Source organism: Mauremys mutica, chromosome 8, assembly GCF_020497125.1.
Source record: "Mauremys mutica isolate MM-2020 ecotype Southern chromosome 8, ASM2049712v1, whole genome shotgun sequence".
Lineage (NCBI taxonomy): Eukaryota > Metazoa > Chordata > Testudines > Geoemydidae > Mauremys > Mauremys mutica.
Window position 1 is genome coordinate 14,013,966 of NC_059079.1, and position 22,991 is coordinate 14,036,956.

Genomic DNA, 22,991 nt, shown 5'->3' on the forward strand with positions numbered 1-22,991 from the left:
ATCAAAAAAGGCTAGCCTGGTGTCCTAATGGCCACAGGTCTCCCACACAGCATGTTGGCAGATGGAATCAAGCAATGAATGGAAAAGGGCCTACACGCAGATGAATCAGATTAACGGCTTGTGGCAGATGCTGTTTTGAGACATGAAGGGCCCTCCTTTAAAACAGGCCCTCCCCCACCATTACAAAATGTTCATAGCTCTTTTTCAATTTACTTGTAAGGGAATATTTCCAAAATTGGTGAACCACGAGATGTGTGTTGCCGCACTTCACTACTCATTCATGCTGCTTTATGTCACCTCCTGCCCCTTTCCTTCAGCTTGTCTGTTATCTACCTAGATTGTAGAGCTCCTCAGGGAGCACATTAAGGACACTATTTATTGTGTTTTTCTGCCTATAGAAACTAGAGATGGGCCAACACCTCAAATCCAACCTCCATATTTTAGGTGGGGTATTGGTGGTGGGCGCCACTGGAGGAAAAGAGGAAGTTAGATTAAAGGTCTAGATTAGAGTCAAGATCACTGCTAGAGCCATCGTGGATTCCTAACATCAGAATGTGAAGCAACAAATTGGTGAAGTCCCAACTTATCAATGTCAGAATCAGGACCTTGTACAGAACTAGCCAAATTCTATTCTATGACACCTGTGTGTACAGTGGTCTAAGTGAAGGAGAATTTGACCCAATGCCATGAAAGTAGAACGACTAAGAGTTCAATCTGAAATTCTCCCCACTTTATTCTGTAACACTTAAACATTAAAAGTCACACTGCACCTTGAGTTTCATCATGGAATCTTGGCATAACTTGTCTCCTCGCGCTGCAGAAACCTCATCTATCCCAATCAGTTTTGCTTTGTATCGGACACCATCACCTTTAAACCTCTTTATTAAAGTGGCTTCACTGCGATCCTGACCTGAAAAGACAGAAGTGAAAATCTGAAAATCACATGACCAAAAAGGAAAAAATAAACAAATGCTCACAAGTAAATGTAAGGTTAAATTTATGTTCATGCCTCAGTACCTGCGCATGTGAGTATCTGCATAAAGTTAGGAGAAATTTACAAGTGAAATAAAACCTGTATTTCTCAAATGTGTATACAGTGGGATTGCAAGTGTATGAAATCTTCTGCATGAAATTTGCAAGCTATGTCAGTTTCCAGAAGTAAGAGATGAGCCTGAATCAAACCTCATGCACCTGAACACTTCTGATCAGTGCAGGGTGTTGGAAATCTCACTCCAGATCAGAATTTTGCATCTTGAGTCCACCTCTAATAGCGATATGATACTGCCTCTCTGTACTGCAACTTGTCCAATTGTACTAGTAATATTTGTAATGTCAGGATTTGTATTTTATCATTTCTATTTCACGAAATAAAAAAAAATACATCATCTGTCTATACAACTTCGTTGCTCAAAAGTCATGGCAACTACTGCTTCCTGGTACTATTATTTTTGTTTCTCAATACATAGCAACAACATAAATGTCAATAGGAATTCACACAGAGTCACTCAGAGCCTAGAGGAGGAAACAGGGTGATTCTTATTAAAAAGGAATTTGCTTTGAGTGAGACACTTAGGTGTTGAGAAGGCAAACAGAAACAAGTGACAGAGCAAAGCTGAGAATCAAAAATCCTATAACAAACCATGAGAAGGAGAACTTTCTTAGAAAGACAGCAAACAGATGAGCTCCCAAGTGGGTTATTCCTGAGCATTTAGAGAAGCAAGAGTAGATTCTTTACCTTGAGTGGTTGGGGAAAATAGACTGATTTGGGAATCAGTCTTTTTGAGAGCTGGTTGAAGACCTTAATCAAGAACCTTGAATTTCTTGATTGGGAATGGTAATACAGCTTTGTGTTTGTGAGTGACTGCAATTGCAAATTAGAGAATATAATAGCAGGAGTCCAACTTATGAAAAGGTGAGTTCCTGAAGAAAGTTCAAACAAGAAGAAAGAGTTGAGAGGCTAGACACTGACCGGTTCCAATAAGAAGCGGGCATTACTAAAAGCAAGCTGCATTAACTACACACAAAATAGCTACTAATGCAAAACAGAAGTGTGATGCTCCCATTCTTCTGTGAGAGTTAGGAGGTTTACATATTCACATGCTGCTTTCCATTTTGCAGAAGCAGGAGAGACTCTGAGAAATTGAATCAGGTGGACCACATGAGCAGGCATCACTATAACGTACAAACCAAAAGCAACACAGTAATGTAACACAGATAAAGAAAGGCAAGAATATGGGGGTGGGAGAGAAGAGGATAGGAAAAATGAAAACCCATAGCGAAATAGTGACAGGACCAAGTGACAGTCTTTAGATCCAAATCTGAATCCAAATCTCCACAAAGTTTGGAAGTGTTTGGATGTGAGGTTTTGATTCAGGCACAATCTTTAGCATGCAGTAATTGAGCCTGCTTCTGGAAAAGAAAGCAATGGATAAGATGAGTCCAGTATGTCCTCACGAGCGACAACTGAAATATCTAAAAGATCTGTGAGGTAAAAACAGATCAGAAAAAAAGAGTCCCGATTTTCAAATGAGAAATCCAAAACCCAGAACCTGAAAACTTCCAGTTTTCAGATGACATTTTTTAGTTTTTTTGAGAAGTCAAAATTTTCTGCAGAAAAAAAAATTCCATTTTCTGACCAGCTCTACTGAGAAAGAAAGATGAAAAGGAGTATATAAAAATTAGAAATGCTGAGCACTTCAGTGGCAGAAGTATATACTTAGAACCTTTGAAAATCAGGTCAATTGTTTAAGTGCCCACCTGTGGATTTATATTATTATTATTATTGATTATTTATACTGTGGTAACACCTAGAAGGCCCAGTCATGAACCAAGACCTCATTGTGCTAGATGCTGAACTAACACAGAATAAAAGGATGATCCCTGGCCCCAAATGACTAACAATCTAAGTAACTAATGTTAGGCACCCATGGTTGAACGATGTGGTCTCTGTCTGTTCCAGCTCTAATTTCTATTTTAAAACTTGCATTTAAGCACTTTAAACATTGACTCTTACAGTAGCAAAGAAAAACTAATAGCTGCTTCTGTGCTATTGTGTAGAATTCAGAGACTTCTTTTTAAAAGCAATTAATAACTATCAACTCAACTACATTTACATATATACCAAGCTGATTAGACTTCTTCCCTCAATCTATGATTCTCTAAATTTACATGATTAAAATCCTTCTAACATTTTCATCGGGAAAAATATGTAGCGAACATGCACAAGAAAGAACATTTACAAATGAAGGACTCATTTGGATTTCTCTTCACCCAGAGTACTCACAAGCACGACAGTTCACATTATGAACAAGTGACCTGCAAAATTTCATGGCAAATATTAGCTCATGGCAAATATTTTATGGCTGAATTATAACCTACTAAAAATAAGGGCAATGACAAGTGATCCTTGCCATCTATCTCCCTCCCTCAATTAGGTTTCCCCTCTGCATTCCCAAAAGGGATTAAATAGGGGATTGAATCTTCATGCTTTTAAATGATATTTTATAAAAGACTAATGGCAGATAGATGATGAGTCAGAAACTGTAAGTAATGTTAAAATTATGGCTTAGGGAAATGCTGAGGCAGATGTCAGTATCGACAGCTAAAGCACTGAAAGAACATTTGCTACACTAAGCCCTGAAAAAACATCTGGATACACAACAATGCACAGCCAGATCAGTGGGCTTTGCTGCATGTCTGTCACATGTGTAAACAACATGTCTAGTCAATTTTATGTTGCAGTAAATAAAATCCAATTCAAAAAGCACTCACCAACAGTTTCCAATCTTATATCTTCATTATAGCAAAAAGCAGCTGTTAATTAATATTAATATTGCCATCACTCTATGCTCATAAGTGATCTAGAATGCTTTCTGTATCTGCATCATGATCATTAACTTGTACCCAATTCAGATATTTGCAAATTTCTACTCGAGCCTATGATCATTTTTTCTGAATGTACCCTAATTCACAACATTAATAGTCCCATTAACGTACATTTTATGGCTCTGTATGCTTACAGGCAACACCCATTTCATTTATGCACATTCAGCATTTATTAAGAAGTGGATTAAACAGAATGAAGTGGTTTTTTGATATATAATGGGGGATGGTCAGCAAGTTAAGAATGATGTGGGAATTGTAAAGTGTGCTGGAAATGAAAAATGAGCAAAGACTACAAATTCACAAATAACAAAACCTGTAGACTTGGGAAGTACGCTAGAAAATGTAGATCTTGTCTAAATTACAAAACCAACCATGTTGGGGGAACTAGTTATGACATGGTATCTATCTATCCCAAGTTCTTACACCGGTGCCCATCAATATAGTATCTGAAGTCCTGGTAGTCTCCCAGCACAGTTACAAACATGTTTCTTTCCTGCAGTGTGGACATGATTGGTCTCTATTTTTACTGTTTTCCCAACTCCTGATGAAGGCAGCTGCACTGCAAGATGTAACCCTGCACTGGCAAGATGTAATCTTCATCAAGATGTAACCTTGTACACCTTGTTCAAGATATCACAGTATTATCCTGTTGTAATCAAGTTCCCCAATGCGGCTGACTTTATAGCATAGATAGGACTTTAGATTTAAGGTAAAGGAATGTCGCTTTTGTATGATGGGCACTTATGCAGCAGACAGTCCAGACTCTCATTCAATATGCCACCATTAAAAGGGAACTTTTAAATTAAAGTCCTTAAGCCAGGCTCTCTATGTTTTAGAAACAGCATAAATAGTGTATATCTGAAGTATAGCGTGGTAATTCTGTTCATGGCCAATGGGAGGCGGTTCCTGGTCAATGGGAGCTGCGGAGCTTGCGCTCGGCGTGGGGGCAGCATGCAGAGCCCCCGTGGTCACCTCTGTGCCTAGAAGCCCGACATGCCAGCTGCTTCCAGGAGCTGCAGGGAGCCTGCCTTAGCCCCGTTTTAACAGCCTGTTCAGCAGTGCTGACCAAAGCCACCAGGGTCCCTTTTTGACCGGGCATTCTGGTCAAAAACCAGACGCCTAGCAACCCCATTAACCTGGAGAACAAAACCTCCATAGCTGTATAGTTACCAGAATTCCAACATGGAATTACTGCTCTGTATTTTATTCTGTACAACAAACAGATCCAGCCTTACTTTCCTTCCCACCCACCCCCAATCTTCCTTTTGCTCCTCCTCACCCCCCAATTCTCATCCCTTCTTGCACTCATTCACCCCAAATCTTCCACAGTACCACTCCCTTCCCCTTTGTTTTCTCCTGCTTCTTCTCGGGCCCAAGCTCCCCCATCTGTTTCATGTCTCTCCATTTTATTGCTCATGTGGACTATGAGAAACTACGTAGAGAAGCTTCATCCTGTAGTTTTTCACTCCCAGCTACGCTTTCCAGAAAAATGCAAGTTATCTTAAAAGGGTGGAAGTTCCCAAATAAACAATAAAGCTTTTAAAGCAAATTGAAGCCTGTTTCAGATCTCAGAATGTTGCCAGACTATACCGTTCAAATTAAATACAGCTTTAACAAGAGAATATTTCTTTCTATATCACACATGTGCTGAGATCTGAGTGCAGGATTCTGCAGTTCTCCTGCTACAACTGATACTACAGATGCCTGAACATCATGGAGGTAGGTTGCTGGTTTAGGCTTCAATCCTGCAGATATAGGGGTCAGTCCAGAGCTCATTGCCAGACTGAAGCCTTGACAATTATTTTGTTTTATAGGCTGTTAAATGGCTTCAGAATTTAAATGCCGTAAGAACAAACTTTTACAAACCCTAAGTCCAAAAGACATTCTTCAAGCCTTTGTTCTAAAATCCCACTGTAAACAGCTGTTTGTAAGCAAACATCTGTATACCAACACAATAGAACCAAGAATCCAAAAATGTAAACTAAAATTGGATCGAGTTTTATAACCCAGGCTCAGAAAAATACAAAATGGAAAAACAACATTAAGTGCCACACAGATCTGATTTAAAAAAAATCATTCATTTTCTATTTCTAAAGGTTTTAGTGTTAAGATTTTACTATTACTAAGATAGGCAAACATGTTTTGTCTGCAGCATATGCATTTTACATTCACAGTGGCCCTTTAATACGTAAATGCATTGGTAACGATCAAGCCTATCCCATATATGCTGCAGTTCTCCTTTAAGCCAAACTACATGTTCCAGCTGGATCCACCACTGTTCCCCTGTGACCTTGAATGGTGTGACCTTTGCTGTTAGAACATTACACCTAAACCTTTTTACCCTTTTCACTCAACTGATAAATCCCCAGCGCCTTTCAACATAACTGTGTTTCTGAGTCGGCATCCAAAGCAGAGACATCTTTGTTATCACGGGCAGGATTTAAGACTATTTTATCTAGGTCCATAAATCAACAATAAAAGTAAATAGATAGTTTGCACATGTCTAGTGCATTTTATTCAAGGCACTGTATTTTACAGTAATTAAATTAAGACTCGCCCCACCCCTGTAAGGTAAATACAGCAACACCCCTCATTTTACTACTGGGGAATGGGTGGAACAGAGGTTAAGAACTTGCTAAAAAATCACAAAACAAACAGTGGCAGAGCCAAAAACAAAACCCAAGGTCCCGACTCTCAATTCCATGAGGTTACTGCTACACATGCTCTCTATAAACTGTTATAAAGATCAAGTGAAAAATAAGTTATTGCAGCCAATCCGATTTTAAACATATTAACATGACAGCAGGCGGTTGAGATGCTTCCAAGATTCCTACCCAAGAAGTAGTTACTTAAACTTGCTTTAGGATTCTGCCAGCAGTGATAGGACAGAACAGGGTTACGATTAGAACAGCATAATAACTGCAGTTGAACGCACACTTTGATTTGAAGACTTCCTCTGGAAATATGATTACAGCAGGTAGTATAAAGATACTTGAATGAATGTACACATTTTTTCACTATTAGACTCCAGCTAATACACCAAATTTTGCAAATTAGAGATTGACAAAATGGTCATCCGAGGTTTATCCTCCAGCCGCTTCGCATCAGTGGACTGTATGTGTCGGCAGAACTCACACTCAGTTGTGGGCCTGAATATGAAGTCCCACCTGACCTTGACTCCTGGTCTAACAGAGCTCCATGTTAACGTTGTACTGACGTGCTAACTTTGTGTTAAATTCCATACATTCACCTGGAGACTTTGCAATGAGTATATTTCATAAGAAGGAATAAAAATAACAAACCATCGTAGAAGAAAGAAGTTTTATCGTTGCTTTTTCTTTATGCTAATATACTGCACTAAGCAGTGTTTTAACAGCATCCAGTAATCTAAACTGATAACCCTGGAAATGGCTATATTTATTTAAACGTGTACCTGCCCCCCGCCCCCCCAGGGCATAATGTAAATTTCTTGATTTTTAAGTATATAAAATATATAATGATGTTATCAGCAAAGTCAATAACATGCCTCCAGGAGTCAATTCTCTGAAGAATGACACACAACTGTCTTTTATACTAATAAACCGTCAAAGCTGTATCCACCATACTTTCAAATTATAAACTGATATGACGTTTTTATTTTTAGATTTTAAACCAATGGCACACAACTGTAAACAGTCTACATTTTCAGGGAGACAATTAGGATTTCTATAGCACCGAGGCAGTGAAGAATACAAACACTGCAGTTCAGATTGACATCTAAGGCAGTGCATACTGCACACCATGGGTAAGAGAATTAAATGCTACGTAAAAGGGGTTTCCCATTCAGTGTGTGTATGTATGCCCCTATCTATAGAGGTACACACACACACATATATACACATCACAGATCTTCAGCTACTTCAATTGAAACCTGCTGAAGACTTGGTCCACCATTTTTTAACATAATCATGCATGTAAAGTTCGATTGATCATAAAATTCAATATTCATGTGTAGCTATATGCTCTATACATTTTATTTTCTTTTTGTTTTATATACACACATTATTACACTAGCAGCTCAAATAAAACTCTTACTCTAACAGGAATCTGTCCTGCAGTCAGGCAAGTTTTCCCACTGATTTCATGGGAATTGGATCCAGAAGAAGCAAGCAGCACAAAATGTTTGTTGAGACTGCAATATCTCAGAATCCACAGTCCAAAGTACTTTCCGGTTTCTTTTTGGTCTGTGAAAGACAGTCTGGTACAGGAAGCTTAAACAATTTAAAAAAAAAACCCACACAAAACAAAAACAGAAAACAACAACAAAGAGGAAACTTGCTGAAGCTGTTATCAAATTTCCTCGTTTCCCCCCCTCTAGTGAACTTGTGCATTTCTAGAAGAAGAATTTCTAAATATCTAGATTCTGCATCCTCACTAAATTCATTGGGAACAGGATTGCTAGATGCCATAGCGTTTTTTCTAAATAGCAATATTATTCAAAGTCATAGAGATACAGAAAACTGTTTTTTTCTCTTAACATATTGGGTTTGTTTTAGTTTTATTACTGCAGCAAAGTCAAAATATGTAATTATACTAATATTTGAAAGACAGCAGATAAATATTCTCAGTATCTCCTGCACAAAGCTAGACAATAAAGCAGAAATGCCTTGCACCATACGTGCATATAGTTTAATTTCCTATATCATCAGGATAATTCTTCTCTAACAATGTATTCAAAAGGCTTCCCACAGAATTTGCTGTTCATTATTATGAGCTTGGTTAGCATTTAATTTCTACAGTCCACAGCATCTCTCAGGAGAGTATAATATATCTTTTTATTTTACACACCAGACAAATAAGCTTAGTACTGGGTGGACCTCATGGGCAGAGCACAGGGCTGTCCACCCTGCACGTCCCCTGCCATGTGCTTCAGGAGGCGAGGGAAGCCTTGCCATTTGCTTCTCTTGCTTTCGTCTAGCGTCTCCTACAGGAGGTTGCTCCCCACCAACCCCTCACCCATGGTCCTCCAGAAGTCGTCAGCAGGCCCCCGTCCTGCAAGCCTCCCTGGCTGCCCCCAATATGCCACAATGTGCAGCCAGTTCACCTCTGCACTATGTCCAGAAAACATCTGTACATGCTCTTGTTTCATGCTATCCACTTCCTCACCCTCACGTCCCACCCTGACACCAAGAAGGCTGCCACAGGAGGAGGGCAAGGAACCCCAGTGGGCCAGCCTGTACTCCACTCCGGTTTCATGGCCCACCGGGCATATTAGTTGGCAGCTCCTCCATGGAGCCATGAGCACGGGCATGTACCTGGTACAGTTCACAAACTCCCCCTGCACGTGTCCCTTCTGCCGTGAGAGCGAGATCCTGGTGCACATTTATGTAGGGTGTGTCCAGTTGCAGCCCCTCTTCCAGCTTCTCCAGAACCTCTTACTGAGGTTCTGCTGCACTTTCCCCTGCACCTCTTGATAAACGCACACCCCATTTGTGGGCCCACACAGTCACGGGACCTCTTTGTCAACCTCCTCCCGGTGCTGACCAAGATGGCCACCCATCATACCAGGAGGAGGAAGCTGGATGGGGTGTGTGGGCTCTGATTATGGGGCCTATTTACGTTCCCTTGTCCGATCACATCTCCAGGCAAAGTTCCTCTGGGCAGTGTCCACTGACTCCTTAGATGCCTGGAGGAGCAGTGGGCACTGTCCAGGTTTCTAAATGCTTGGTGTCCTTCTCTGGTTCCCTGATTTTCAGCCTTTGACTTCACTACCATTCCTGCTTTTCATTTGTTGCCCTGGTACTCACTTGTGGCCCTGGCTTACCGGCTCTTCCCCATTAGCTGAAGGGGTGGGCCTTTAGTTTTGGATAGGCCTAGACTTGCATATCCAAGATCTACATATAATAGTAACAGGAATCATTGTTATCCTCTAAATGAAGATGTACTTTGAAATGAAAATGAAATGAAAAACTTGAATTTAAACTACATTTTGAAAGATAGTTTTCAAGCAACTGAAATAACTATTCATATAGTGAAATGTAATCCAAGTCCCCCAAAAGGTCGATAAGTTTTAAAGGCATGACAGGATTAAAAAACCCCAACATCTACCATCTCTCCATGCTCTTATACTACACTCTCTACCAGGGAATGTGAGTGTTACTAGAATCCTACTGATGCAAAATGTTTCCCTTCCACTCCCAACATGGATCTTCCAACAGTCACCATCCAGCTCCAAGCAAAAGCTACCTGCTTGTGGTAGAGTTAGAAAGTCACCCCTACTGCGATCTGCTTCATTAACAAACAAACATTCCGAAGGTAATGCTACACGAAGCCTCAACCTTGGCAGCTTCTTCCCTCAGAGTCTTCCACAGGCCCAATCCAACTCTGCTTGAGGGCTGCTCCCACCTGCTTCACAGTTATGGTGAACTCTAATGAGTCACACCTGCCCCAGCTTCTCAACTTGCAACTCCGTGTAGGGTTCCAACACTTTTTAACAAAGAGAACCACAAGAGACATACGTATCACCTTCCATCCTGATTCCAGTGGGGAAAAAAAAACTCCACTGACTTCAATGGAAACAGAATTGTGCACAATGTGAGAAATATTTAAAGAGATAAAAAGAAATTTTGCACTCTCAGTGAACTTCCATTAGGATTAGTTTTAAAATATTACCTGTAAATTTAAGCAGAAATACAAGGATTATAGATCTATCAAGTTATTTAGACAATCCTCTCAGTAGTACTTTCCATTTGTTTATCATTGTCATTCACTGTAAACTCTACTCTAGCTTTATGGCATTTTGGATTATTAGTACTTGAAAGGAATTACTGTATTCAAATGTATATGGACATCCCAATTACTGGAACAAAGGATATAATAAATACATAAGCAAGCAGTCGTTTCCACATTTATTTGCAGTCTGCCATCTTACCTGAGCTTCCCCGAATAGAAGATGTGACTTTCAAGGTGAAGTCAAATTGTATAAGTCAAATATTTTCTTTTAGAAATTAACATTTTGTACTCTGTTCATGTGCTAGTACAAAATGAGACATACATTTCATCCTGTCTTATGTCTTCAAGGCAGGAAGGCTGCATAAACTAGTAACTGATTAAACTATTTCTTACCAGTACAAAGAAGTATTTGTGACTAAGATGAGAGGCCAACTCAATTATTTACTGAGAAGGCCTTAGAATAAAATTACATTTGATTAAACTTTTAGATAAATCTCAGTGATAGCAAGGTTAGGGTAAGCACATCAGAAGTGACAATGACTAAACACTTACATTCCTCGGGTAATGGATGCAAGGATAGACAACAAATCATTCACTTTAATTTTAGTTAAAAGGCTTACTGATTAATTTTATCTTCTTAGATAGACTTTTAAGGGCAGAGCATATGGTCACATCCTAAAATGGAGAAATGACCAGAAGCCAGGTGTAATTAAACTTCCTTTCCGGTTCTGTACCATGCAAGTCTTCATAAATCTTGGAAAGCTGTTTTGTCAGGGTGTGCGTGGCATAGGCAGTCTTCTCTGATACAGAAAACAATTTAGCACCCCATATTCTGCAGGGACTTCTACTGAAGTCAGAAGAGTTCCCTAGAGTTTAAGTAAGAAGTAAGTTTGGCTCATTAGGTTTATTTAATATGTCCTCGGGAATTACAGGAAGCTGAACTGGTCAAAAATTCATTTTAAAATTGATGTAATCTTTCACTGTCAGAGCTTATTAATAAAAAATGATGCCTTATGTACAATACAGGGGATTTCTGCCGACTTTGCTCGTCTAAATCATAATGGAGTTCAACAAAAGAATAATTTATGTCTTCTCTTACCATTTAAAGATAAGTGAAAATACTTCAAAAATAACAAATAGATAACAAATGAAAAATACATACAGTGGTATTAAAAAGAGTGGGGTAAGTCAGTTCCTTTTTCACCTACCTACCAGGACCTGAATACCCGTTGTGCATTTCTGATATGACACGTAAAAACAAAGGCCTCAGGAGGTCATCTAGTCCAACCCCCTGTTCAAAGCAGGACCAACCCCAACCCCAATACCACATTCTCGTGTTCCCTTAAGGGATGTGCTAATTCCCCAAGGCAGCAGGAAGAGTAAGTTAAGAAGGGGTTCTGTTTAGAGTCGACAAATCTCTCATACATGTTCAAAGAGAAAATATATATTTCCTTTGAAAATAGCTAAAAAGCGTAAATTAAATGGCCAAGAAAACAAGAAATAGCCCAAACAGCTGTAACATGAAGACACTGCCCACCGACAGGATTTACATTTTTACCCTCTTTGGCCAACAGCTAGCAGCATCAGTGATTTGCAAAATCATGGCAAATGGGATTGTAAAACAAACTGGTTGAAAAAACTGCAAGTGATTTTTTGTTTGGTGAATTTAGCCCTTTTTTTCTGTTTGTAAATCATCCCCAAACAAGTTGCAAGAGCTACGAATTTGTTTGAAGAATCCTATGTGACAAGAAGCTTTCTATCTTATGGCCTGATTGGGAACTGTAAGTATTTGTGATTTGTTTTGGACCAAGTAAATCATGTAGTGTTGTTTCTAATCTCTGACTGGATTAGCTAAACCTAATAAACAATGAAAAATCACTGGGGTTTTGTTTCTTTCAGGGAATGGCTGGAATGGGGAAGGGAGCTTCTGTAACTCAGTTTAAACCACTGTCAAAGGCAGCATGCAGGTCCTTTTCCTGCTTCTGCGCTCACTCCACCTCATCTCTTACTAATGTTTACCACGATGCCATTGACAGGAGAACTCCAGTGGCCCTCTGGAGGGTGCCCATTTGGGGAGTTGTGGCAGCAGGATTCTTTCCATTTCTGCCCTTACGGGCAATAACCCCCCCCCCCTCGTAGCACTGCTTTTCTTTGGAAATTGTTCATGTTTTGCAATCCAGTGTTTCAGGAAGAAAATTATTTTCATGTTGGCCTCCCACTGCCTCTCCAGCATCACAGAATGTCTCTCCCTGCTGGAGAAGCAATAGGAGGCAAAGAGGAAAGCAGCTTTTTCTTGAGACTTTGGGCAAAAAAAAATGCTGTCAATTTCAAAATTACAACAGTGGCAAAGTGCTTCTTTCAATTTGTTCCTTTCATTTTTGCCTCCTGCTGCTGTTGCTATTGTCAAAGCAGCAGCAGGAGGCAGAAATGAAAAGACTACTACCGCCACTCGCCCTTGGGCAAAACATTAATAAGAAAAAAAACACCCCTACATCAAAAAGAATTCCAGAGGCCAGAAAATGGGGCTTGTGCACCTCTTGTATATGGCACCACAGAGAATCATAACATCACAATAATTGTTTTATTTTTTAGAGCTACATCCACTCACCCTCCTCCCAATCAAAGTGCTGGGGGTGCAATACACATGTTTTAAAAAAACATGTTATAAAAATAATAAAACGCAAAAACAGACACAAATGTCCAGTCCAGGAAAAGGGAAAGAAAGGAAGTGAAATTACTAAAAGGAAACCACTGGGGGAAAGAAAGGTTGAGGCACTTTTTTTTTTAAAGAGTGACTCGGATATTGGGGGAATGAGTTTAACAATATACTGAAAACTCATTCAACTGCCAACCATGCTAAGGTGTGAAAGTAGAATCCTAACAGAAGGTTGCTGTACAATCCTGCTCGGATTAGGACCAAAGTCAAGTTCTCTAATGTTACTTGAATATACACAATTAAAGACTTTTAAGAACTACCACTGCCAACTCAAAATCAGTCCAGAATTTCAGAGGCATCCAAGATAAATAATGCTGGGAAGGCATAATCTGATTATGGTTGACCAAATCAGTAAGCCTATGGGCTACTGCACTCTGAACCAGCTCCAAATAATGTACAAGCTCTGAAAAACATAATTATGATAATCCAGCCAAGTAGTCACAATTGGTTTTGGTACTGTTGTGAGGTCTTTACAGAATATTGCCTGTGCAACTAGAAACCAACACCTTCAAACCAGTTCCAGTACATGACTTCCCATGAAAAAGCTACCTTGGAACAATTCCCATCAATAACAGCACAGTGGAGATGGGAGGAAGAGGAGAGAGCCTCTTCATACCACCAAGCTGTACCCACCAACAAGCCTTTTATTTTCCTGGGACTGAGGATAAGACACCTTTTAGGAGACCAAGGGCCATATCATCCCACCATACGCTCACGATAGAGACAGAGCAAGATAAATTCTGCTTTCACTTGTGTCATCCGACCCGAGATAAGTCATTTGACCTGCAGGGGTGTAACCAAGAGCAGGATTTGGTTGTGCAAATTATACATCACAACACTGCCATCTTGAACATGAAGTGATGCCACAACGCAGTGATAAAAAGTGGGTATGGCCTACTGGAAGGCAGGCATGAACAAGGGCAAAGTTCTTCCAGTGTATCTTTCCCTCTAGAAGCAATGTATTTTTTTGTTTTTATTTTTTTTATAAAGAAAGATGAGCAATTTAAAGCTGATCAAGGCAGGAATAATGTGTTCCTTTTCTTCTCTGCATGTGAGAATGCAGCAATTAGTGAAGGCACTCTAGGGACCAGGGGACACAGCAATAGTGGGGGGTACTCTTCTGTGTACTTGTGGGACATCATACTGACATTATGAAATCTATTTAGAAACTGTTTACATTTTGTTATGTGCCAGCAGGTCTTCTATTTTTGAGCTGGTAAATGGTGAGGCACTGTGTCTGTGATAGATTCTGCTTCTAATGGGTACTATGAATTCTGTTTCCTTCTTTATTTATTGGTATTTTTAAAGAAAGACACACCAATAAAAACAAAAATGTGAAAGCTGTCTATAATGAATAAGTACATCCTCACTTGGGCCCACTCTAAAATGATGTGCACAAATTTCCACATCTAAGGTCCTGTGTGTGCCAAAGCTTGTATTTGTGCTCACAAACTGGATTTGTAAGTGTTTTAGTTACAGAACGTGTGTGCACAAATGCATTTTGCTAGTGCAAAAAACTTAGGGTCAGATCCTCAGCTGTTTCAAGTCAGCATGGCCCCACTGAAGTCTTAACACAAAGGCAGGTTAAAACACAGAATATAGTGCTAACAATAATGAACAGTACAGTAGTAAACAGTGCAAATCTGTCAAGAGGGAGGTGAAAGATAAGGGGAAGCTTCTAAACTCGAGCCAAGCTGGGCTCAGTGCTGGGGGCCGACCTGCCTGTGGGAGCTGATCTAATTTACACCTACAGTCCTTCTGGCAGCCAGAAACAAGGAGCGCATATGGACCCCGCTGTTATGACCCCTGTTTCAGGAGCCAGGAGAGCATGGAATAAGAGGAATCCTAGTTAAGGACATTTTGTGCTGTAAGAGTAAGGGAAGGCAGGTGGAGTAGAGCTAAAGGTCTGGCCCAAGATCCAGATATTTAAGATTAGGAAGATGAGATGTTATTTTCCATTATTATATATACAACTTTTGAGGCTCTCTTACGGTAATAAAAGCTATATGAAAATATCAAATATACATTATTCCTTAAAAATAAAACAGATTCATTCCAAAAGCTTTACATATGAACTCTTAGACAGCCAAAGAGTTTTCTAATCTGAGGTCAGAGATGTCCCTTACTGTTGTCTGCATCATATAAAATGCTTGTCATTACATTACTTCAAAGGAATGCAGATAAAATCAGACTGCTGAAATGAACAAGAGCAAGCAGAATTACAGTATAACCTCAAGGAAAAAAAACAGAACCTATTTCTATTACTGCAGGATATCAATATTAAGAGACAGGGTTTTTTATATTGTATTTTGTGAAAAATTGCTGAGCTTTTCAAGAAAACAAAAATTGGATGCTTCATAGCATAACCCAGTTATTTTGCTACTTTGTCACTTGTGCCACTGTGCTTTCCATGCTATTACTGCCATCAATACTTTTTCAAGAGACAATATTACAGTGTTCAAAATGCTATGATTTCCTTTCTGGAAGCCCTATCAGAGCCACCAGCATAGATTCATCAAATCCCCATGTATTTTCACTAGTTCATACATACCTACTCATTTTCAAACAAAATTGACCACGTCTAATCTTTTGTGAGAAAACAGTCTAATAATTCAATGTTTGCATGCGGATTAGTGTGCTATAAAACAGGATATTCCTATGCTAGGTTAGTATGCTATTAGCTAGGGGATTCTCAGGCATCTTTCGTGCAAAGTAGGTCAATTTCTAGCCATATAATTCTAATTATGTCAAAGTATTTATTCATGAGTTTCCTAATTCAACATACTTCAAAATAAGTAATATTCATGTAAAAAAAATTAAATCTGAATTATGGTTGCAAATACCCAGGTTATGGTTACTGACCCAGAAAGATTAATCATTTTCTTCCCATAACCATGTGCTCTGTAATAGCAGAACTGTTTTCTTTTACTCTTATCCGCTTTCGTGTTTATTATTTATTAATTATTATTATTATTTCACAAAAGTGAGAAGAATATAAGAGGAGAAGTGGGGGAAATGACATACAGGCTTATCCAGTTAGAATAATTTCCTGTGCAATAAGCAGGACTACTAGCCTGGATAGAAAATATACTGCAAGGAACAGTCCTGCATTAGCTGGGAGATGGGAAAGGCCTACTATCCCGTCTAATTATCAGATTAATAGATCATATAAATATAGGAACCAAGCCTCAAGGTGCTTTAAATTACTTCATAAGCAGTAAGCTTCTACAGGTTCACACGTTTATTCGTTCTTTGTACCATTCTGCAGTATTCAGGCTGTGTGTGGCGTTAACTTGCTTTCTGGAGTTCTTGATGCCCACTTAAAGGATTGCATTTGTGATCAACAGCACCCCAGCAAAATGCCCTACAAACTTTAGGGCTTGTAGAATAAATAGCTTTGGATATTCCTCTCTAGGGAAAATGCTGCCTACATTTAATCTTCTAATTTCTTGCCAACAGCTGCAACAGAGAAATGTACAGCACTATAGAGATTCCTGCTAATAAAAATTATGGGTCAGATTCTTACACCATTCTACTAGCAAAGAAAGACTTTGAAATGGTCAGAAGCCTTCCTGAGGATGACCCCTGAGCTGGTGTGGAATTGGCATAAGGGCTCTACACAGGGACTGCTAAGTCCCCATTACAAAGACAGGATCAAGGACACGGCTGGAGTGTACTGTACTATGGTATTCTCTGCTTCCCGGGACCCATGTGGGGGGCAGGGGAAGCAGGACTTCAGTTAATACTGTCCGAGGGAGCAGGCGTCCCCTGCATGGTTCCAGAATACAGAAATCATAAAGGTGATTCAAAGCCCCTTCCCAGGTCCTAAGATAGACCAAATTCACTTCTGTCAGTTGAGATATCTTCAGGTGCCCCAGACACTAAGGCAAAAAGGCTCTAGGTCTGAAAAATCATTAATGGATGAGTCTCCATAATATATTTAGCCTCAAGCTCTTCTATTGTGAGGTTTTAAATACGAAGCCATGTTTCTGGGATCCATAGAATATAAGGGGCCATATACTACCCTTGAAAGTTCAATTCTCTGACATTAACAAGAGATGAACAGAGAAATGTGCATTATCCCTACATTTGCTCTAGTAGCCAGGTATGCATACAGCCTTTTTCCTTGTTGCCAATGACCTTTTTAATCAAAGAGGGCATTATTATTTTTAAACATTTTCAATTACCACTGTCCTAATATTAACTTTCTAAATTTTCTTTTTCTGAGGTAATCAAACTGAAATCTGTATCCTTTGTGTCTGGTTAGTTCTCATGCTAGGATTTAAATGGTATGTTTTGTTTCATCGTTAATAGCCTTCCTTAGACATTTATGCTACTGTCTGTAGGCATTCAATGTTATCTGATTGTTGATTATGTCTACAGTAATTATTAAACTGCCTACTGCACTGGTTTAAAAGAACATTCACAACAGTGGCTAACAAGGGTAAGGTCAGAATTACTACTTAAATATAATTATTTTAAAATTAAATGCCAATCCTTTCCCACAGCCAGCTACTTACATGTCAGCGTGAAGACAAAGAGCTATTCAGTATGAACTGTATCAATGGTTTAGCCTGAACCAGCAGCTCAGGCCACTAATTTAGAGGCTGAAATATTTCTGTTTTCTATATATGGATTTTAGTGTTAAACCATTATCAATTTGTAGGAAAGGGTTTTTAAAAAACTAACAACTTGAATATGAAACAAGATAAAACTGAGACAGACAATACAAGACATGGCAGACTTGACCCTGAGGACCATAGACTAACAACTAGCAGTTCAAAAACATCAAACAACTTTTTAAAAATAAATTTTAAGAATAGAAAGTCCAAAATGTGCCATTGCCATTTTTGCGTATGCTGTAAATCTACCTAGATGGTAATTGTGTTATTATTGGACACCCAGCTCTATATGACTTGAATATTAAGTATGTTTTGTGGATTTTGCCATATAAGCCAGTAAAATACTAGTTTCTTTTAGTGAGAACTGAAAGTGCACTGATGCACTGATATCTTCCCAAGTCTGCAGGATGTCTGAAACAACTCTGACGGCTGAAACCTGCCCTTAGTCATTTTTAAAGGGTGAAGTATGTGTCAGCCTTTTCACTCTCCCTTTGTCTGTTTAGATCGTACGTTTTTAAGGCATCCACTATATTTTCCGAGATATTTGTACAGAACCTAGTACAATGGGGCTTTGGTGCCATTTTGGGTCTTTGGGCACTGCCACCGCACAAATAAACAGTATAACAAGTACAGTGCTCTCCACTCATGGAAATCGACAGCAGCAGACAAAATCAGATTTGGGAAATGTTACAATAACTACCCATTTCCCTGTGGTTATAAGAAGCTGTTTCCAGACCATAATGAACATTAGCAATGGTTTAAAAGGAGGGAGTTTTGGCAAGAAATGAGCAAAGCACAAAGATTAATCCTGCTCATGCTATTTAAACAATTTCCAGGTTTAGAAATACATCTTGGTGTCACCAGCCCTGGAAGAGAAAGCAGGGCCAGTGCACCTGTGCCTTATCAGTACATTCCAATGTGTCAAATTAACTGGGCTTAAAAGAAGGCCGATGGGTCCTAGGTGAGGAGAGACCTGGTGTGTCAGGGCTGCCTAGAAGGAGAAGGTGAGAGCTGGCAGAGACTGTATGTGGGTCCTGGGAGAAAGCTGAAGGCAGGCGAGCAGTAAGAGGGAGTTTCTTGCTGGCATCCTCAGGCCAAGAGCCAGGGCTGCAGAGGGCTGAAGGGGGGAGAGCCAGAGCCACGGGCTGGAGAAGGCTGAAGGCAAGGGAGCAGCAGAAGATTTTACCCACTGACTTCGCCCAGGCCAGACACCAGGATGCACTGGGACAGTAAGGCAGCCAGGGAAAGTGATGGATGCTCCTAGCAGGGAGGCTTAGAGGGTTCTCATAGAACAATGAGGCTGCGCTCCAGATGGAAGGACAGGGGTGGCTGTTCAGGGGAACAGGGAAGAAGAGGACAGAGTCCAGGTATCACCTAAGGGGCTTGTGTGCTGTATGTGGGACATGGAAGGATATTAAGATATTGGATGATCTTAATGACTAATTCCACTGGGAGTAATAGATGGATTTTACGTTGGGACTTTTGTTATGAACTATTTTGTCTGAAGTTTTATGAGCGGGTACTATTGAGACAGGGGCGCCTGCAGTGAAGTTATTGGGTTACCTGAGAGGGGAAACTAAGGCAGGGCATTGCAGAGCCACCCTCAGCCATGAGGGAGCACTCGGGAGTCAACAGACCTTGTTACCACTAGCAACAACAAACTGAAAGCAGTTTTGGAGGAAAGTTGGACACCATCATATTTGGAAGAAACAGATACTGCTACTAAATCCTTGTGAAGGATATGGAATGCTCAGCAGGTTACCTGTCTCCAGCACCCTGACACCCAGCTCTCAATGGGATCCAAACCCCAAATAAATCCATTTTACTCTGTATAAAGCTTATACAGGGTACATTCGTAAATTGTTCACCCTCTATATCACTGATAGAGAGATATACACAGCTGTCTGCTTCCCCAGGTATTAAATCACTTAATAAACACAATTTTATTAAGTATAAAGAGTAGGATTTAAGTGGTTTCAAGTAATAACAGACAGAACAAAGTAAGTCACAAAGCAAAATAAAACAAAACACGCAAGTCTAAGCCAAATACATTAAGAAATTGATTACAGGTAATATCTCACCCTCAGAGATGTTCCAATAAACTTCTTTGACAGACTAGACTCCTTCCTAGTCTGGGCCTAAATCCTTTCCCCGGTACAGTCTTTGTTAGATCCGGCAGACATCTCAGGTGGTAAGCAGGGTTTTTTTCATGACTGGCAGCCTCTTTTGTTCTACTCTACCCCCTTTTATAACTTTGACACCAGGTGGGAATCTTTTGTCTCTCTGGGCCCCAATCCCTCCTTCTAAATGGAAAAGTACTAGATTTAAGATCGATTTTATTATCAGGTGACATGGTCACATGTCACTGTAAGATCCCTAGTCTCCATTCCCCATGGGCTGGCCCACACGTATGCAAGAAGGCTTTCAAGTAACTAAGGCCATTTACACCTGATTGTTTCTGGAGCACCCTTAATGGCCTCCAATTAATATGTTTACATCAGTGATAAAAGTTTATATCTTATTCTTCTAACTCCAGATATAGAAATAATACATGCAAACAAATAGGATGAACACATTTAGTAGATTACAAGCTTTCTAATGACACCATACAAGGGGTATTTAGCGTAAAGCATATTCCAGTTATGTCATATTCATAAGCATATTTCCATAAAGCAGATGGAGTGCAATGTCACAGGGGAAGTGAACGATAGCACCCCTGCAATGGTAATATTGTGCGGCCCACTCTGTGTTTCCACCCACATGCATGACAGGGCATAAACCGTGCTGAACAGGGCTCTGCGACTGCTAGGAGTAGAGGCAAGAGCAGGGCCTGGAGGGGCGGTTGCCACAGTGCCCACGATCAGGTTGGGGAGCAGGTAGGATCCAGGATGATTGAGCTGGGGCCGGAAGCAGCTACCCCTGGAGAGACAAACACCCCAACCTCCCTGCTCCACCCCTGAAGCTCCCCTCCCCTTCAAAACACGTTTTCTTTGTTTTGAAAAGCCTGTCTTGGGTCACTGTATTCACCACTGGTCACAGCTCCCAAAGGGAAGAACCGCAGGTACTTTAACTCAGCCACACCTGCTGCGCAATCACAGCTGGAAACCAGGGTGCAGTAGCCTGGTCTATGAGATCTATGAGTAGAAGAATCGTGGCGTCCACCCTGAGAGAAGTGAAGGTGCAGGGCTTAGCATCTCTTTGGGTGCACTCAGAGAGATGGGAGAGGGGTCAAAGGGGCAGCTAGCCTTGGGAACCATGACAGTCCTAGCCTGGGCTTCCAAGCATCTTCTAGTCTAAACTGCGCTACGGGATGTTCCAGACTCAGAAAGGAGAAAAAAAGAAGATAGCCAAAACAGGTCTTTTCAAACCAACATTTGGGATTCAATGAAACACTCACAGTAACAACGGCCAGAGAGCTGAATCAGAGACTGTAGAAAGACTCTACATTTTCACTAGGTTATGAAAATTCCACCAGCTTACAAGAAAACATACATACTTCCAGTAGATACACTGCATCTTCTTTTAGCCTTACATGATGTTGCATCTTGTACATCTGTGTAACATGGAATTTTATTTTATAGGTGTCCACTCATTTGCAATGGGATTCAAGTTTTATTATTTCAATCTTAAGGAGAAAACAATGGGGAGGAAATTGTATAATAATGCATGGACCTTGATTAAATATCTAATCCATAAATCAAAACAGAAATTCTGCTAACATCATCAGAAATGAGAAAAATTCTTCTGAATACCACAAGAAACCTAAAACTCCACAACTGCATAATTATTTTTTGTACTGTGAACAAACAGGTTCATACATAAGGGGTTACATTACCCATGTACCAAAACCTAAGACGTGGCAGAAAAATGCTTATTGTTCATTACAGGCGGGTGGAGAAGGGTTACTAGAACACTAAGTATTTTAGGAGACTTGTTTTGTTTTCCAATTACACTACATATAAAATAATTCAGTAAATCTAAAATAATGTGGCAAATATAGAATACTTGATTACCTGGCTGTAAACTCAGATACTGTTTATCTTAGAAGTGCATAAATGGCAGCAGAATCCAGCAGACGCAACGAACTGATTTACAGTTTGTTGTGCGTGTGCTGGGTTTCATTGTTTTATTTTCTGAAAACTAAATTTAAAAGGATATTTTAACTATGGGAAGAAAGTTCATTATACTGTATGCCTAACTGGGGGAGGGGAGAAGATTTTTTTTGAACAGATATGTATAACTTCCTCATAATGCACATGGCGAGGGTTTCATTATCTCAACCAGCTCCAAGTAGAGCCCTCAAAAACTCTAGAGTTTGAAATCCACTTGACCAAAATAAACCCATGTCTTTAGTGATCAGACAAAGTTAGAGCAGTGATTTCTCTATCAAATATAACACAGATGTGTCATGCTGATAAGTGAAATCTATTCCACCTGCATAAGGCACAGGTCAACTATCTGGAGGGGTAAGCATGGAGGGGTTGTTGAAGTAAAATCCATCTTCCTCAGTGACCAGTGAGTAGGTCTGCTACATGGCTGTAATTTCAGCCCGTGTTGCAGTGTTTCCATGCTGGCTGCAGAGAGTGTTGAGGTCACTGGATCCTCAGAAATGCTTATCCTGTGACCCCCTCTGTTGGCCTACTCTTGGCATGGCTTTCCATTGCCATAAGTGGGCCAACACAGACTTCTGATGGCACTTAAGGGGTGTATTACAGTCCTCTGTGTGGAGTCAATCCTCCTGCATTCCTCCCATGTAGTCCGCTGTGGGGCTTCAGTGGTTCAGAAAGACTTGTGTGGGCCCTCCTCAGCACAGGTTTAATCATTTATTCACTAATTTGTTTCCTAATCCTACATGCTATGATATGTATGCCCTTCCCCCCAAAAAAAGAGGGTGGGGGAGCAGAAGAATACTGAAGAGAAACTCAAATGGTGAGCCATGCACTTAACAATACATTTGGATTTCTTAAAAAAAAAAAAAAAGAAAGATTTAAGGTTTCTCTAAAAAGGAATTACTGACTCAAAAAATATACAATCTTCAGTAATAAATCAAAAACCTT

General features: G+C 40.0%; 1 protein-coding gene across 1 annotated transcript in view; it reads right to left on the minus strand.

Moving 5' to 3' along the window:
* The window catches only part of DAB1 (DAB adaptor protein 1), a 418,072-nt gene that overhangs the window by 93,753 nt on the left and 301,328 nt on the right, over window positions 1-22,991 (minus strand). Inside the window, exon 9 of the mRNA XM_045028235.1 lies at window positions 771-910. Coding sequence (XP_044884170.1) covers window positions 771-910 — 140 coding nt within the window. The remainder of the gene's footprint in view (window positions 1-770; window positions 911-22,991) is intronic.